We start from the raw sequence: 18,073 nt of genomic DNA on the forward strand, positions 1-18,073 counted from the left end.
GGCGACCGTTGACGAAAAAGACCATCCTAACCCAACCGCTTACCAATTCGTTAACGCTTACCGTCACACGGTGGTTTTGCCAACCTTTAAACTGCTAAAACGGTTGTTCGACTGCGTACGCAGTGATTACCCTTTGCCCCGAAAATGCGAACGCGTTCGCAGGCCTGACGGACAGACCCACAGACAGACACGGTGATTGTATAACCCCTCCTAGGTGACTTTGTCCCCTCGGAGAGGTAAAAATGTACTGAGATATTTTAGTCTTATAAAATATAGGAAAATTATCTTATATCCCCTTATTTGAAATGTAATAAGTTTATTTGATATTTAGCACTTAGCCACGTGTCACACATTTATAGTCGGCATAGTGTCACGTTGGGAAATTGGGCCGACTGTGGAAACCGGTACATTTTTAGTTGGACGAGAGTCGACCTTTAAAGGTCGGCCGACCCTAACTCCCCCAGGAAATTTCAACCGTAAAACCGAAGGTCGGCCAATGTGCTATCATGGTGCTACAGGGAATATCCAAAACGATTGTTACTCGAAATATATTAGCAACAAAATAAATGTTCGATATATTTTTCGCATTGGAGATCCATTAATTGTATTTAGGGAAGTAAAGTATTAATATTCAATTGATACCTTTTCGTTTTGTGCTTATTTACGATCCGATTTTCATTACTCTTATAAAATAATATTAAACATTGTAAGGTCTTTTTCGAGTCAGCAAGTGGTCCAAAATGTAAGGTCGCCATACCGACTTTATAAGGGATCAAAAACGTACTTAAGTGGAATTATCTCAATAACTTTTAGAATGTTAGAGTCGGCATTTAGACCAGGACCCAAAAGCGACTTTTCGACCAAAGCCCGACCCTAAATCGATTATTAGGAGATAGGTTTACGAAAAGGTAAATTTGTAGCTAACAAAAGACTAAAACATAGTGTGGTTCAGTGCACAACGGGAAACCGGAATAGAATACCTTATTTTTGGAGATGAGCTTCACCTACTACCAAAAGTAAATAAACATTAAGAAAGTATCTAATCTAAAACTTGTTTCTCATTTGCCAATGGTTTCCATGGAATCAGATTATCAGATATATAAGAACCCAGTTTCTTCCACCCTAAGAGGTCCAACCAGTGGCGTAGCCGGGGGGCACAGGGGAACATGCCCCCCCGAAACGTAAGGTCGTACGTACAAATATTTTTATTATTTTATTTTTTTCAATGGTGTGCCCCCCCCCGGAACAAAATCCTGGCTACGCCACTGGCTCCAACCAATCAGTTTGAAATTTGGGAAAGTAGTGTCAGACGATACTAGCGACTTTGGTTGGATTTTGCATAAGCTCTCTACCCGCAGGGCTGTAGCTACAGAGGTCTTCAGAAAGAAGTTTTAGTTCCTTAAAAGAAATTGAAATTTAGGAAAAAATTTCAAATCTGGCAATACTTTAAATCAAGATTTTCAAAGAGTCGTCGAGGAGTTATCGGCTCGTAATTCGTCGACGACTCGTTTCGTCCTAAGGCAAGGCGCGTTTTGGCGGGAGACGTGACTTTATGTTCTCTTTCGTGTTTTTTTCGGGGAAGCATTGTTGTTTGAATTAAAAAATATATTAAAATGGTGTACTTATTCGCTTTTTACACACAATCCTAAGGATTTGTGTGTATTAGTCTCACGTACAGTGTAGCCGTTGCCGCCGATGCCGCCGATGGCGCCGTGTCACGCATACCTCTTCAACGGTTAGGGCTAGACGTGTCAATGATATATCGTTCGGATGTACAGACATTACCATTGATAGCCTTTCATAAAGTTTTCAAATCGGAGCCCAAGAAGTTGGGCATTTGCCCAATTTACTATTTTCGGTGATTTTCTTTATGTGGTAGATATTTTGTTAAAATTAAGTCCGATAACGTTAAAAAAATATTATTGGATAGGTTAGGATTCAGCGGACCTACAACTTCGGTTATATCAGTAAATATTAAATTTAAGTATAGTTTTCAGGGTAATTTACGGGACCCCAATTTTGGTGGTTTAATATTTTCGCCTAAAAATCTACATATTTAAGTCCAATTTTCATGAGAGTTATATTTTTGAATAGCTGTGGTTTACACTTAACCTATAATTGCAAATACGTTCCTTAAATTTAATTCTAAGTAAGGTTTTTTGGGCAGCGTATACGGACCCCCGCAATTTCCAACATTGTAAATCCGCGTGTTTATAGAGGTCTACGCGCCCGTTTCCCTCTGGCGTTTTTCAAGGCCGTTCAGAGTGGGCCGCGCTTTCAACATATGAGCAGAAGTAACAATTAAGTATGACACTGATCGGCCTAGTCTTCGGCGTATGACCAGAAGTAACAAATAACTGTGATCAAAAGTAACTAATAAATGTGATCAGAAGTAACTAATAAGTTACTAGAAAAAATAAGTGTGATCAGAAGTAACTAATAAGTTACTAGAAGAAATAAGTGTGGCACTCAACGGCTGACTAGTAGTAACAAATAAGTGTGATCAGAATTAAAAAATAAAAGTGACACTGATCGAAGAAATTTTCGATGCTTTCAAAGTATGACTAGAAGTAACAAATAAGTGTAGATATGTTTATATGTGTGACCGTGGATATATTTTGGTTGCGATAACGGCGTTGCAGGTTGCTGTGAATAGCTCAAACAAACTTAACACATTAGAAGGATTGTGTGTATTTCGACCGTCGTACGTCTTGTTTGCGGTGTTATATGCGCCATATATTAAATTTTTTTAAATTTTGATAAAAGTATATGGTCATTGTTTCTCAAATAATATAATTTTTATGAAAGTATATGGTCCTGGTTTTTTAAATTATATAAATTGGTTAGTATATTTATTTTAATTATTTTAAAATATATTTATTTTAATTATTTTAAAGTGTATATATTTTAATTATTTTAAAGTATATATATTTTAATTATTTTAAAGTATATATATTTTAATTATTTTATAGTATATTTATTTTAATTATTTTATAGTATATTTATTTTAATTATTTTATAGTATATTTTAATTATTTTATAGTATATTTATTTTAATTATTTTATAGGATATTTATTTTAAATATTATATAGTATATTTATTTTAATTATTTTATAGTATATTTATTTTAATTATTTTATAGTATATTTATTTTAATTATTTTATAGTATATTTATTTTAATTATTTTATAGTATATTTATTTTAATTATTTTATAGTATAAAATAGGTGTACCATAAAATGAGTGTACCATAAAATGAGTGTACCATAAAATGAGTGTACCATAAAATGAGCGTACCATAAAATGAGCGTACCATAAAATGAGCGTACCATAAAATGAGCGTTCCATAAAATGAGCGTACCATAAAATGAGTGTACCTTAAAATGAGCGTACCGTAAAATGAGTGTACCTTAAAATGAGTGTACCATAAAATGAGTGTACCGTAAAATGAGCGTACCATAAAATGAGTGTACCTTAAAATGAGTGTACCATAAAATGAGTGTACCTTAAAATGAGTGTACCTCAAAATGAGTGTACCTTAAAATGAGTGTACCTTAAAATGAGTGTACCATAAAATGAGTGTACGTTAAAATGAGTGCACCATAAAATAATTGTACCATAAAATAAGTATACCATAAAATAAGTATACGATCAAATAAGTAAACGAAAAAATAAGTATACGATCAAATAAGTAAACGAAAAATAAGTATCCCAAAAAATAAGTAAACGAAAAAATTAGTATCCCAAAAAATAAGTGTCCCAAAAAATAAGTATCCCAAAAAATAAGTGTCCCAAAAAATAAGTATCCCATAAAATAAATATACCATAAAATATATACAGGTTGTTTCAAATTGCTCTGACTGGGCATTTTTATAGTATATTTATTTTAATTATTTTATAGTATAAAATAGGTGTATCATCAAATGAGTGTACCTCAAAATGAGTGTACCTTAAAATGAGTGTACCTTAAAATGAGTGTACCTTAAAATGAGTGTACCGTAAAATGAGTGTACGTTAAAATGAGTGCACCTTAAAATGAGTGTACCTTAAAATGAGTGTACCTTAAAATGAGTGTACCATAAAATGAGTGTACGTTAAAATGAGTGCACCTTAAAATGAGTGTACCTTAAAATGAGTGTACCATAAAAAGAGTGTACCATAAAAAGAGTGTACCTTAAATGAGTGTACCATAAAAAGAGTGTACCTTAAAATGAGTGTACCATAAAAAGAGTGTACCATAAAATGAGTGTACCATAAAATGAGTGTACCTTAAAATGAGTGTACCATAAAATGAGTGTACCATAAAATGAGTGTACCTTAAAATGAGTGTACCATAAAATGAGTGTACCTTAAAATGAGTGTACCATAAAATATTTGTACCATAAAATGAGTGTACCTTAAAATGAGTGCACCATAAAATGAGTGTACCATAAAATATTTGTACCATAAAACGAGTGTACCTTAAAATGAGTGTACCATAAAATAATTGTACCATAAAATAAGTATACCATAAAATAAGTATACGATCAAATAAGTAAACGAAAAAATAAGTATACGATCAAATAAGTAAACGAAAAATAAGTATCCCAAAAAATAAGTAAACGAAAAAATTAGTATCCCAAAAAATAAGTGTCCCAAAAAATAAGTATCCCAAAAAATAAGTGTCCCAAAAAATAAGTATCCCATAAAATAAATATACCATAAAATATATACAGGTTGTTTCAAATTGCTCTGACTGGGCATTTTTATAGTATATTTATTTTAATTATTTTATAGTATAAAATAGGTGTATCATCAAATGAGTGTACCTCAAAATGAGTGTACCTTAAAATGAGTGTACCTTAAAATGAGTGTACCTTAAAATGAGTGTACCGTAAAATGAGTGTACGTTAAAATGAGTGCACCTTAAAATGAGTGTACCTTAAAATGAGTGTACCTTAAAATGAGTGTACCATAAAATGAGTGTACGTTAAAATGAGTGCACCTTAAAATGAGTGTACCTTAAAATGAGTGTACCATAAAAAGAGTGTACCATAAAAAGAGTGTACCTTAAATGAGTGTACCATAAAAAGAGTGTACCTTAAAATGAGTGTACCATAAAAAGAGTGTACCATAAAATGAGTGTACCATAAAATGAGTGTACCTTAAAATGAGTGTACCATAAAATGAGTGTACCATAAAATGAGTGTACCTTAAAATGAGTGTACCATAAAATGAGTGTACCTTAAAATGAGTGTACCATAAAATATTTGTACCATAAAATGAGTGTACCTTAAAATGAGTGCACCATAAAATGAGTGTACCATAAAATATTTGTACCATAAAACGAGTGTACCTTAAAATGAGTGTACCATAAAATAATTGTACCATAAAATAAGTATACCATAAAATAAGTATACGATCAAATAAGTAAACGAAAAAATAAGTATACGATCAAATAAGTAAACGAAAAATAAGTATCCCAAAAAATAAGTAAACGAAAAAATTAGTATCCCAAAAAATAAGTGTCCCAAAAAATAAGTATCCCAAAAAATAAGTGTCCCAAAAAATAAGTATCCCATAAAATAAATATACCATAAAATATATACAGGTTGTTTCAAATTGCTCTGACTGGGCATTTTTTTAGAAACTGCAAGAGCTAGATAGAGCTGCGAAATTTTCAGGGTATTATTTATAGTGTGGGATTGCTTTAAGTTTAAATCCTAAATTTGAGAAAAATCAGAAATAATACGGGTTTTTGTAAAAATATTTCTTCACCGGTAGGTGCTAGAAAAAACATTTCAATGAGAAGGTTGTAGAGTGCTATCGAAAATGTTCAAAGATATTGGTTTCATTGGAAAAGAACACTTTTTCACGAAGATATGAGCTGATGAAAAAAAACAAGCTGTCCATAGGTGCCAATAGCCTTCGCATTTGTGTACGTAAATGAAAGAAATGTCTATAAGATTTAATTGAACATTTTATTCGAATAAACAAAAGAATTTTACAAGTGAGGTTCTATGATACCTCCGTTTGCCGCGATACATGTTTGGGCACGATGAAGCATGTTTTGAAACGAGCGTCTGATCATATCAAGAGTGACAAGTTCGAAGGCTGCAATGATTCGGTGACGCAAATCTTCTATGTTCTCAACGGGCGTCACGTAAACTTGTGATTTAATGAACCCCCACAAGAAAAAGTACATCGGATTTAGGTCTGGAGACCTCGCAGGCCATCGAACGTGACCGATCCTGCCAACCCAACGCTGAAGGAACTCGTTGTAAAGACGCTCAACTACACATCTAGGTACGTGGGGTGGTGCGCCGTCATGTTGCAAACCCGCCCAAACATTCAGTCGGAGTTGTTTTTGATGATGGTGAGGAAAACCAAAGTGAGAATTTTCGTCACACCACATGTGGGTGTTTTGATGATTGAAAGGCCCATCTCTCCCAAAGGAACACTCGTCGGTCACCTGCATTAGATAGATGAAATTTGGGTTATCATCAGACGAGCAGGAACGTCATTTCAGGATTTTACAGGAGGGGGCAGAACTATAGAGCTCCGGAAAACCAGTTTTTTAAAAGGACAAAAACCCATCAAATTTCATATTTTTGGGATTTTTCATCGAAATAGTTATTGCATATTTGCTATTGATTTTCAGGATAATAGCGAGAACCAAAAATTTCCCAAGATATGCATGAACATTTTAAGATCATAGAAATCCAGGGGGGGGGCAATGCCCCCCCTTGCCCTACCCAAATGACGTCCCTGCAGACGAGGTTATTAGCCAGTTGCAGAAATCAAATCTACGTTCCATATCTCCTTCCTGCAGAGCTTGGTAGAGGGCAAATAGTGTATTTTTCTCTACGAACTTTGGAGTCGAACAACAAAAAAACTACTATTGTGAAAACGGGAGGTTGCGAGGGGTAAAAACTCCTAAAGAGGGGAGACGCGTGCGAAGGGGCGATTTTTTTCACATACACGTTACCGAAAACGGTCCCCGATATCTTACCCTATGGTAAGATATCGACCAAGTTCGAGGTATGAATTCCTGATAATATATATTCCCCCCGATTTTTTCAACACGTACGAAGCTAAGCTACCCAATATCAGAAGGACTTGTATTCTTAGACGTAAGGAGAGGGTAGGCTTGAACATGCTGAGACCTAGGAGTAACAAACACAGCACCCCACACAAGGAGAACGCAACCAGTCAAAAGACAAAAGTCATCTATTTTCTTGTGTACATTTTTTTATTGGCTAGACGCTTTAGCGCATGCTGCCGTCGGAAGGGGAAAATTCGGAAATTGTCTTCCCCCTTTCCGTAAAACGTTCAGCATAAAGGCTCGTCCATTGAAATTTGTACACAACACTGCGTTAGCATGTTTAAAGGCTAGTTGCGTTCTCCTCGTATGGGGTGCAATGCTGTGTTTGTTACTCCTAGATGAAACAATGGGTGAAAGATAACATGAAGTCAAGCCTCTCACTAAAACGCGCTTTGCCATTGGACGAAATGAGTCTGGAGTCGTCGAGGAATTCGGCTTGTGACGAATTGGCAAAACATTAAACCCAAGAGTAGTTTTAATGATCAAGATTTGAATACTCAAATTCGTTAAGAATAATTAGGAAGTAGGGGCTGGAGGGTGCACTGACATGCGGTTCAAGTTGAGTTTATTAATAAAACCACAAGTCTATAATATTGTTTCATAAGTTTGTAAATTTTTGAATATTTAACTGAGAGCTAGTAACGGAGTGACGTCATCACAAGAAGAAAATCTCCCCCTAGCAAGGCACTGTCAAAGGCTACGTGTGACGCGTTAGCAAGCGGACGCAAAACTGCGCCAAAGCCCGTAATGCAGTCTGTCTTGTGTATAGATCTCCCTCAGATCTCAGTAAAATTTTTGCACATGAAGAATAGGAAGCGTCACACTTATATAACTATATACTTATGATAAAACATAACACACGCCGATCCTACAGGGGTAAAAAAAGGAGTTTAAAACTTTTGATAGCTTTTGCCACCATTTAAGTTAATCAAAGAACATAAAGCCCCAGGAATGGAAGGATTGATATTATTGGCCGCGTGTTTTGGCGGAGCTAGAAACTTCCAGCAAAGCAAATCAGGGTAACCGGAAACGGTTAATGCAACCCGGTCTCTCTTTAAAAACGAGAGGCGCAAAAGTTCCACTACACGGTTACCCCTTCCATTCCCGGGGCTTTATATTCTTTGAGTTAACTATCACTAGGGCCCTAGGGGACCTCTTAATCAAGAAGTCCCTACTCAAAGACAATTCCTGGCGGCGCTACTAGTCATAAGTTATAGCTGCTCTTTTTAAACAGTACTAGAAACGAGTAAATATCAAAGCTAATAAACAGTTAAGAGGAGTGGCAAATTATTTATGTTTTATTATAGTATCATATTTAACATAATCACGCATTAATTTGCCTCTGTATAACATTTCCATAGGAAAATTTTCAGTGAGACCTGGTTTCACACTGAACATAAAAAAAGTGTACTCAAATATGAAAAATTCTTGTAATCCTTGCACTATTTCAAATGATACCATGGAAACATAATCTCGTGATCGCCGGGCACGAGCTGAGCTACTTGTCATTGTCAAAGCCAGAAACGCACGAGGAATTCTGCGAGTTTTCAATATCGGCTCCACTTACGTTACTTCTGCTTCCCATCAATGACGCGTTTTTCGTCATGAAGTTGGAAGTGGCATAATTTACGTCATATCCCACGAACAATGTTTCATAAAGAAATGTTTTATGGCATGCTTATGATTGAGTATGTTACTAATGATGTTGTTATTACTGTTCCTAGAAAACCACATTGAAAAAAACTTATTTCCAAGCCTGTCAGAGGTAACTCAAAAATATCTCAACCAGGGTGGGAAATAAGGTTTTTTTTGAAATTGGACAGGTGACCAGTGACCCCCCTGGCCTAGAATAACTAAACTGGACCATGACCAGGGCACGTCGTCTGCGTCATTAGAATAGCGTGCTTTTACTTTTAACCGTTTTTAATAGGGTGAATTCTAGGGCTGTGCGATTCATAGAATTAGAAATGAGACTAGAACCACTGCGCTATCCGGTAATCTCAAGGGAAACGGGCAAAGCTAGAAGTAGGGCTCGGATTTTTCTGATCGTTTCAACCGGTAAATTCAGTTAACCATGATTAATCGGAAAACTTCCAGATAATTTAACGGTAAAATCTCGAGTTTGTTTATCAACTAATTATATAGTTTGAAAAAAAAAACATTATCTTGATCGCAATAAATTCACCGCCGCCTTACTTTCCCCGAATGTATTTTTTTTTCATGAAGCCGATATGAACTTTTATTTAAATAAATTTGTACACACTTGTTTTTTTAAGAGAAATAAGATCAAATTATAACTCTTCGAAATATTTACGAATTAAATATTTACCGAAAAAAAGCAAATTGTTTTTTTTCTGGAAATATAGACCATATTTCTTCGTTAATCAATCATATTTGTTGTTCCAGTTGTGATGTACCCCGACTAAAATGTAATAAAACACTAATGGAAAACTCGTATTAGTCTACCCATGGATAATAGTGAACTACTTTAACTATTTTTTATAATAAAAACCATGGTTTAGCAAATAATATAACTATGTTTTCATCTGTTGCTGCTAGTATCTTACACTTAATTCCGAAAAGGATGGATAGATAAATCACGAAATAAACTGAAGTGTCAATGCTGACTAATGAAACGGTGAAATACATTTTATTTTAACAAAATGGATAAAGTTGGTCATAAAATTCCCTTTCTAATCTGGGCCGCGGAAGTCTACAGACATCTGGCCAGAGCGCAATATAACCTGTGTCATTTGCGAAGTTTACTAAAATACGGGGCGACGTTTCAGTGAGATGGGCATTTTTGGTCCTCAATGCCCCCACAACGCGATTGAGTGACCAGTCCTTACAAGCACCCGGGTACAAGTATCGCACTTTCAATAATCAGCCTTTTCAGTTTACATAGAGCCACGTAGTGGCAAATGCAAGAAGCTCATAAACTGCTGGATTTTCGTCTGCTAAGCAGACGCTTTATGGAAAAATCGTCTGCTTAGCAGACCAAAATCCAGCATTTCATGAGCTTCTCGCATTTGCCACTATGTGGCTCTATGTAAACTGAAAAGGCTAATTACGTTTCTTTCTCCACTTCTGAAATAATATCCTTTTAGTAAGCTATGGAAATTTTACTTCCTTAATAGACAACATAAGTAAGGACTAGTAAACGTGTAGGGTGAATAAATATAGGAGTTATAGTCTTACAAGTTTACTCATTTTCTCCCAAGTTAATTTTTTCTACGCTTAACTTCCATAGTGTGCGTATAGATAATGTCAACAGTAGCAGACGTTGTCGTAGACAAATAAGTTACACGTAGAAAGGAGTTCTTCATAGTCCTTCAAAGAAAACAGGTGTCGGTTGCACACAGCAAAGGTATACGATATACACTCAGTGGCGTAAATAGCGCCCCCGCAGACCTCGCGGTGCGGGGGGGCCCCCGAGAACTAGGGGGCCCCCAAACGTTTATGATTGAAATTGATGCTTTTTAAAAGGGCCCCGAGTCGTTTTTCAAGGGGGGCCCCGGAGTTCCTAGTTACGCTACTGTATACACTCCTAAAAGTTGCCGCTGGTAATTATTGTTATATTATTTATTGGCTTATATATGGGGCGCCAAACCGGAAAAACTAAATAACATTTCTAGGAATATTTTAACAATTCTAGGAATATTTTCAAACTTCTAGGAATATTTAACTCTAGAAATATTTTCAAACTCTAGGAATATTTTAAAATTACCTATCAATTTTAAAAATCTTTTATATTTTAAAGCGTTTCCTAGTTATTTTAAGAGAGACGTTTCCAACATATTTTTCGGCAAAACGCGGGAGAGAAAGCAGCGCTTGTAGTTTCCAATTGGAGAGTTGAGTGTGAACACTGTAAAGGCTAGCTATGATGGGATGGTACTTGTACCGTTGATGGAGTGGTACTTGTACCGTTGACCATAAATTTTCTTGAGGCGAGAACACGTAGAGCTCAAGCATCCGAGTTCAATTAGGAATTAGGAGACCAGGTTTTCCAGAGGATACCCGTAAATCAGATCGCTTATTGAAGGATGCAGATTCGGACACTAGATCTTTCAGTGGAGGCTTATCATCAACGGTACAAGTACCTCTCCATCAACGGTACAAGAACCATCCCTGCAATGTAACAAGTACCATCCCATCAATGGTACAAGTACCATCCCATTAACGGTACAAGAACCATCCCATCAATGGTACAAGTACCATCCCATTAACGGTACAAGAACCATCCCATCAATGGTACAAGTACCATCCCATCAACGGTACAAGAACCATCCCATCAACTGTACAAGAACCATCCCATCAACGGTACAAGTACCATCCCATCAACGGTACAAGAACCATCCCATCAACGGTACAAGAACCATCCCATCAACGGTACAAGTACCATCCCATCAACGGTACAAGAACCATCCCATCAACGGTACAAGAACCATCCCATCAATGGTACAAGTACCATCCCATCAACGGTACAAGAACCATCCCATCAATGGTACAAGTACCATCCCATGAACGGTACAAGAACCATCCCATCAACGGTACAAGAACCATCCCGTCAATGGTACAAGTACCATCCCATCAACGGTACAAGTACCATCCCATCAACGGTACAAGAACCATCCCATCAACGGTACAAGTACCATCATAGTTCGCCTTTACAGTGTTCACACTCAACTCTCCGATTGGAAACTACAAGCGCTGCTTTCTGTCCCGCGTTTTGCCGAAAAATATTCTATGTCCGTAAAATATGTAGGAAACGTTTCTCTTAAAATAACTAGGAAACGCTTTAAAATATCTATAGAAAGTCTATTAAAATATATAGGATTCTTAAAATTGATAAAGTTTGAAAATATTCCTAGAGTTTGAAAATATTCCTAGAGTTTGAAAATATTCCTAGAGTTTGAAAATATTCCTAGAGTTTGAAAATATTCCTAGAGTTTGAAAATATTCCTAGAGTTTGAAAATATTCCTAGAGTTTGAAAATATTCCTAGAGTTTGAAAATATTCCTAGAGTTTGAAAATATTCCTAGAAGTGTTAAAATATTTCTAGAAATGTTATTTAGTTTTTTCCGGTTTGGCGCCCCATACGTTTCAGCCATGGTTAATCGCAACAATAAAACGTGAAATATTTATTTCAACTACCTTGCGCATAAGTTTTAAAAATCGTTTTTTTTAGTACGATAAGAAACCAAAAGTCTAAAGATTTTTTTCCGGTAATTGATAAATATGAATTTTTTAAATATTACCAACTATAAATAAAGAAAAACTCACGGAAGATAATCAAATAAAGTTTTGGCCAAAAAGTGATAAATGCAATAAATCATAAGTATGCCATAAAGGTATTTTCTTCAATGAAACCATGTTCACAGGATATGATTTAAATTACGTCACTTCCAACTCTGACGAAAATTAGTCATCAACTTTGGGGAAACAAAAGTTACTGAAGTGGATTTTGAGAACTCTCAGTATTCCTCGTGTGTTTCTGTCTTTTTATAATCTATATTTTAGCTTGTGCCACCCAATCACTAGATTTTATTTCCATGATAGCCTTTTTAATTTCACAAGAAATAAGAATTTTCCATAAATTTATGGTCCACAAATTGTATTTACTGTGTGAAACAAGGTCTCATTGAAATTTTCTCTATAGAAATATTTCTATGGAGAAAATTTCAAGTATGACTCTGTATAACATGTGTTATGGTCCAGTTTAGTTATTCTAGGCCAGGGGGGTCACTGGTCACCTGTCCTATTTCAAAAAAATACTTATTTCCCACCCTGGTGCAGATATTTTTGAGTTACCTCTGACAGGCTTGGAAATAAGTTTTTTTTTCAAACAATATTTTTAAGTTTTAGTTTGGAGTGTCACTTCACGAATTCGGATGTCGGCCTGTGTTAGAACTTAGGAGTTTTAACTTCCTAAGCAATATACGAACAGACAGTACATTAATAATTAAAAAAATTATATTGAATTGCTATTTTACTATTAAAGGGGCTCCAAAGTTCGGTGGCAAAAAAAAGAAAATTGAGCATGCTTTTCCTTCCCCCCAACCCCTCACTCGGCCTTATCAGAGCATGGAGAAAGAAGGGAAGGAGGTGTTTTGAAAAGGGAAACTCTCCCAGGCTCGTGATGTGAGCCTCCCACAAACGGGAGAATGGGGAGGGTTGAAAACGTGGGGAGCGCATCCTGGTAAAATCTCAACAGGCGGCCGATTTCGTCAGCTCGCGCCATCTAGTGCATCTAGCTGGAATTGTAAAACAAGAAATCGAGTGTAAACAAACATGGAGGATCGCGTAGTAGGATTTTATTAGGTATAATTTAATTAAAATATCTTTATAATGGGAAAATATTGTGTGTATAGAAGATGTAGGAATTACAAAACCGCTCATCAATCTCAAAGTCAGGAAATAAAATATTATCCTGTACCTAAACCAAAGAAAAACTTTGAAAAATGTATGTTATGGGTTAAAGCGATTAACAGAGTGGATATAAACACTCATTACGATGTTAAACCACATCATTACGTATGCTCTAAGCATTTTGTTGGAGGCAATGGACCTACGGTAGAACATCCCGATCCAATTAAAGAAACACAAGAGGTAAGATTTTATTGTATATCTGTGTAAAGAAAGTGTGGCCAAATAATAATGAGTCTTTACAATATAGAACTACGTGGCTCTTGATTATGGTTATTCTCAAGAACAGCATGGCCGAATTGATTTAATCATAGAGAATGTTTACTCTGAAAGAAGTGAAGACATTTCCGCTCAAACCTGCGATAACAAAAATTGTAATGCAGGACAAGAAACTGTGAAAAGTGCTACCCATATAGAAAAAGCTGAACTTCTAAATGAAAGTATTGTACCACCACTCACTTCGTCTTTAGAAACTGTGAACCTTGACGCAACTTCAGCTTTAACATCCATCCAAAATTATCAGATAAATTCTCAGGTAGCGCTAAATGAAACAACCACCACTTTAAAAGATGTCAGAACACCATTGGATGTAATTGCAACATCTTCAGTATCGGACCCAGCATCTTCATTGGAATACATGTATGTTCCAACTAATCAATTAATGGAAGTGCATCCTCTTAAAAAATTTGCAAGACAATTTTTAATTCATCAGTTAGAAAATATAGATAACTGTGACTGGTCCATTGCTGTAATTCAAGAACCAGAATGCAATTTGCGTCGTATAAAATGTCTAAAGTTTAGAAAAGGCGATAACGGTTTAATTACGGTGGAAATACCTCCATGTTTAAAGCCAAGTGTTTATTTTTGCAACACATTACTTTCACCTGATCATAAGATGTTTTCATCAAGTTCAGTTGATTTTCATGTGCCATTTTTACAAGTGAAGGACTTGATAAACATTTTATTGGAAATCGAAAATTGGCAACCATGCCTTGGGATTTCAGGAGAACTGTTTGCCCATTTTAAAGATAAACTTTTAAAACCTGCTTATATTTGTGGAACTAGCCAAACAATACGATCAAGTAAATGTGAGCAATTATTCCTTGGCCAGTTTTCTCAAATTTGCACACCTTGTCGAGTAACGAAGGTAGTTTTACAAAATCGAAAACGAAGAGAAAAGAATAGGCCTACTTTTAAAAAAAGTACCAATCTACGATACATGACTAAAGACAGGATAAAAGATCAGTTCATTAGAGTTAATAAAAATAATAAAGCGTTGAAGAAAAGAAACAAGGAACTCGAATTAAAAGTTAAGAAGAGTTTTAAAAAAGACGGGTTTTTCATGTCGGAAGAAGAGAGTCAGGATTTTGAAGAAATTATTGCGAAAAACCCATTTAAGAGCAAATCAATATTTCAAAAGCTATTGATGCGCGAACAAATGAAATTAATTCAAAGAAAAAAATCCAGACCTAGAAAATGGCATCCGGCAATAGTGCAATGGTGTATTTCCATAAAAGCAAGGTCTGCGAGTGCTTATGAAGCTATGCGTCAAGCATTTTCTTTACCTTCGCAAAGAACGCTTTATAATTACTCTGTAGATCTTACTACAAAAAGTGGTTTCAACAAATCGGCTCTCTTGGAAATGAGACAAAGAATTGATGTCGATAATTTGGAAGACTACCAAAAGTATTTCACTCTAGTCATTGATGAAATCCAAATAAAACAGGATTTAGTGTTTAATAGCAGCACAGGACAACTAATTGGAGCCACCAATCTGAATCAATTCAGAAATAAAGTGACAGAATTAGAAGGCACCACAGATGATGGAAACATTCACTTGGCAAATCACATACTTCAGTTGATGGTTAGAGGACTGACAACTAACTTTAAATATCCGTATGCTTTTTTTCCCTGTGGAAATTTGCATGCGGAAGATTTATACTCTATAATTTGGGAGGGTATTGAAAATTTGCAGGCAGCTGGATTTCGAATTCTCGCTGTTGTATGTGACAAAGCGTCTTCAAATATGAAGTTAATTAAAATGTGTACAGAACTGGATCAAAAAGTAAACCATCATAAAGTAGGGTATCGAACCAAGAACCCATTGAGCAAGGGAGAAATGCTATATTTTGTTTCTGATGTGTGTCATAACATAAAGACTGCGAAGACTGGACTAAACAACAGCGGCAAAATGAAGAAACACAAAGATGGTTCACTTCAGCCAATTAGACTTTTGAAAAAAAATGGACAATTTCTCCTATGGAAACACATAGTTGACACTTTTGAAATAGATTCTAGTTCTCTGCTAAGGTTAGCGCCTAAGTTAACATACAATCACGTTTACCCAAATGCACATAGTTGCATGAGAGTAAAGCTTGCAACTCAGGTACTAAGTACGACTACTGCTAATGCCGTGGAAGAATTAATCGGGGATGAAGCTAAAGAGACTGTGAAGTTTCTACGAATGTTCGACACTTTTTTCGACATTCTAAATATTTCCAATACTTTTGCGTTTTTTACCAAGAAAAAACCCGCATTAGAACCATTCAAAAGTTTGGATGATTGGCGTTTTAAGGTATTATCCCTACAAAAGTAATAATTATATGTAATTACAATAATTTAATTTATATTTTCAAGTGGCTAGAAGATGAATTTCTTGGTTATTTACAAGATTGGGAAGATGAAGTACTCCGATTGGAAGTAGATGATGATTTTGACAAATCAAAAATGATTCTAAGCCGGGAAACTTTGGAGGGCATACGAATAACTGGTTAGTATAAAAAATAATCAATTATCATGGGTATCTGAGGGTTGCCACAATTTTGTCCACTTTCAAATTCCCCGACTTTTCCAGGTTTTCCCTGACCTTCTATAATACCATTTTCCCTGACCAACTTACATCAGCAAAAAATATCAAAATTTCATAGGAAACCAAATTTCCTTTAATTTGCATGTAATGTAAATTGACCAGAAATATTTAAGAAATTTAAAAATCACAGATCACCCAAAGAAATACATTTATAAATTTTCAAATCTAAATTCCCTGACTTTTTAAATAATTTCCAAATACTGAGGCAACCCTGAATAATAATAAACATATGCATAACAATGAATGATTATGGTTAATGATAGTCTGCCGTAGAGCCATTACATAATCAGAAGTTTCCAACTAGGAAACATTTTATTACCTTCACCAAAGGTACGATCAAAAAACATGTGTTTCAGTTTAGAAACACTAAGAGCAATTCTTTTTAGTCCTTAGTCACATTGGCGAAACAGACTATCATTAACAATTTCGCATTGAATGAAAAGAAAGTGTCATACTTATAACTATTATGTTACTTATGGTGTTATGAAAATTAAAATTTGGGATTTATTTTTTTTTATTACTTTAGTATACGCATCTATTGAGATTATAAAATTTTTGCTGAAAAAAGGAGCCCCTTATGTTTTAACAGCGAAGCTAAATCAAGATTTGGTGGAGAATTACTTCAGTAGACAGCGAGGATCCTGTGGTTCGGGTGAAAACCCCACAGTTAGCCAATATGGGCAGGGGGAAAAGAGACTAAAACTAATGAAATCCTTAATACCAAAAGCAAGAAATGGAAATTGTACTGCCACCAAAACTAAAAGAGCGCAAAGAAGAAAATCAGCTCGTGATGCTCTACGATAATTAAAAAATTAAATATTTGCTTTGAAAAAATATGAATTTATTGGGTTTACACAAACAGATCCTTAATCCTAATTACATTAAACACCTTTGCAAATTGTCTTACTCTTATTTATTTTGGTTTTCTGAGTTAAAACTTTGAGTTCTTTTCTGATGCCGCTGCTTGTTAGTGTGTCTTTCTTTGCAACCTGAACTGCATTTTTTATCATTCGGGTCAAACCCTTTAAATGGCAGTTAATGAGGATAGAAAAACATTTTCTCATAGCAGATTTGGAGTTTTCTTTCCCGTCCCCCCATAGTTTTTCCCATGTTTCTAATATAAAGATATCTTTTTCAAGATTGTCAATAATTTTGGAATTTCTCATTTCATTGTCTTTAAGTGGATCATCATATTTTACAAATGGCACAATTTTTGAACATACATGTTTGAAAAAGCTAAAAGCTGTTTCTGACAAGTATAAAGAGCCACCCCTATCCTGTTTTACTGTCCATTTGTGAAATGTCTGGTTCGCTTCACTCTTCTTTACTAAAGTATTACCCCAAAATTTGGGGCACTCATAAAGACCAATAGTTTTAGTTTCTTTTTGTTTTGTTTCATCGCGACTTAATTTCGGAGTTTTAGATTTTAATATTGTGGTAATTGTTTGGCCTGCACTAGTCACTTTAAGTTTTTCTTTTTCCAAATAATTGGAATGTAGTTCATTGAAAAGGCGATGTGCAAAAATTGATACCACACAGTTTTGGTCACTGGAATTGAGATTTTGATATGGCTCGATTGTCTTAAATGATTTTTTTAATTCTTCCTTAAACTCTTCATTAATAAAAAGGTTGTGCCTTTTAGAAGTATAATTTGCTTTATCCATGAGACCAGTGTTAGTGTCTACGAACACTG

At 35.2% G+C, this 18,073-nt stretch overlaps 1 protein-coding gene across 1 annotated transcript; it reads left to right on the forward strand.

The window, feature by feature from the left end:
• The first annotated feature begins 13,186 nt into the window (after nucleotides 1-13,186).
• LOC149949691 (uncharacterized) lies at nucleotides 13,187-14,696 on the forward strand. The gene is made up of 3 exons (XM_090169456.1): nucleotides 13,187-13,694; nucleotides 13,762-14,593; nucleotides 14,659-14,696. Exons 1-3 carry the CDS (start codon nucleotides 13,434-13,436, stop codon nucleotides 14,694-14,696), a joined length of 1,131 nt encoding a protein of 376 aa, XP_090025582.1. The 5' UTR covers nucleotides 13,187-13,433.
• Nucleotides 14,697-18,073: the final 3,377 nt, after the last annotated feature.

The sequence above is a fragment of the Leiobunum rupestre genome, chromosome 3 (genome assembly GCF_980474605.1).
Source record: "Leiobunum rupestre chromosome 3, qqLeiRupe1.1.hap1, whole genome shotgun sequence".
Lineage (NCBI taxonomy): Eukaryota > Metazoa > Arthropoda > Arachnida > Opiliones > Sclerosomatidae > Leiobunum > Leiobunum rupestre.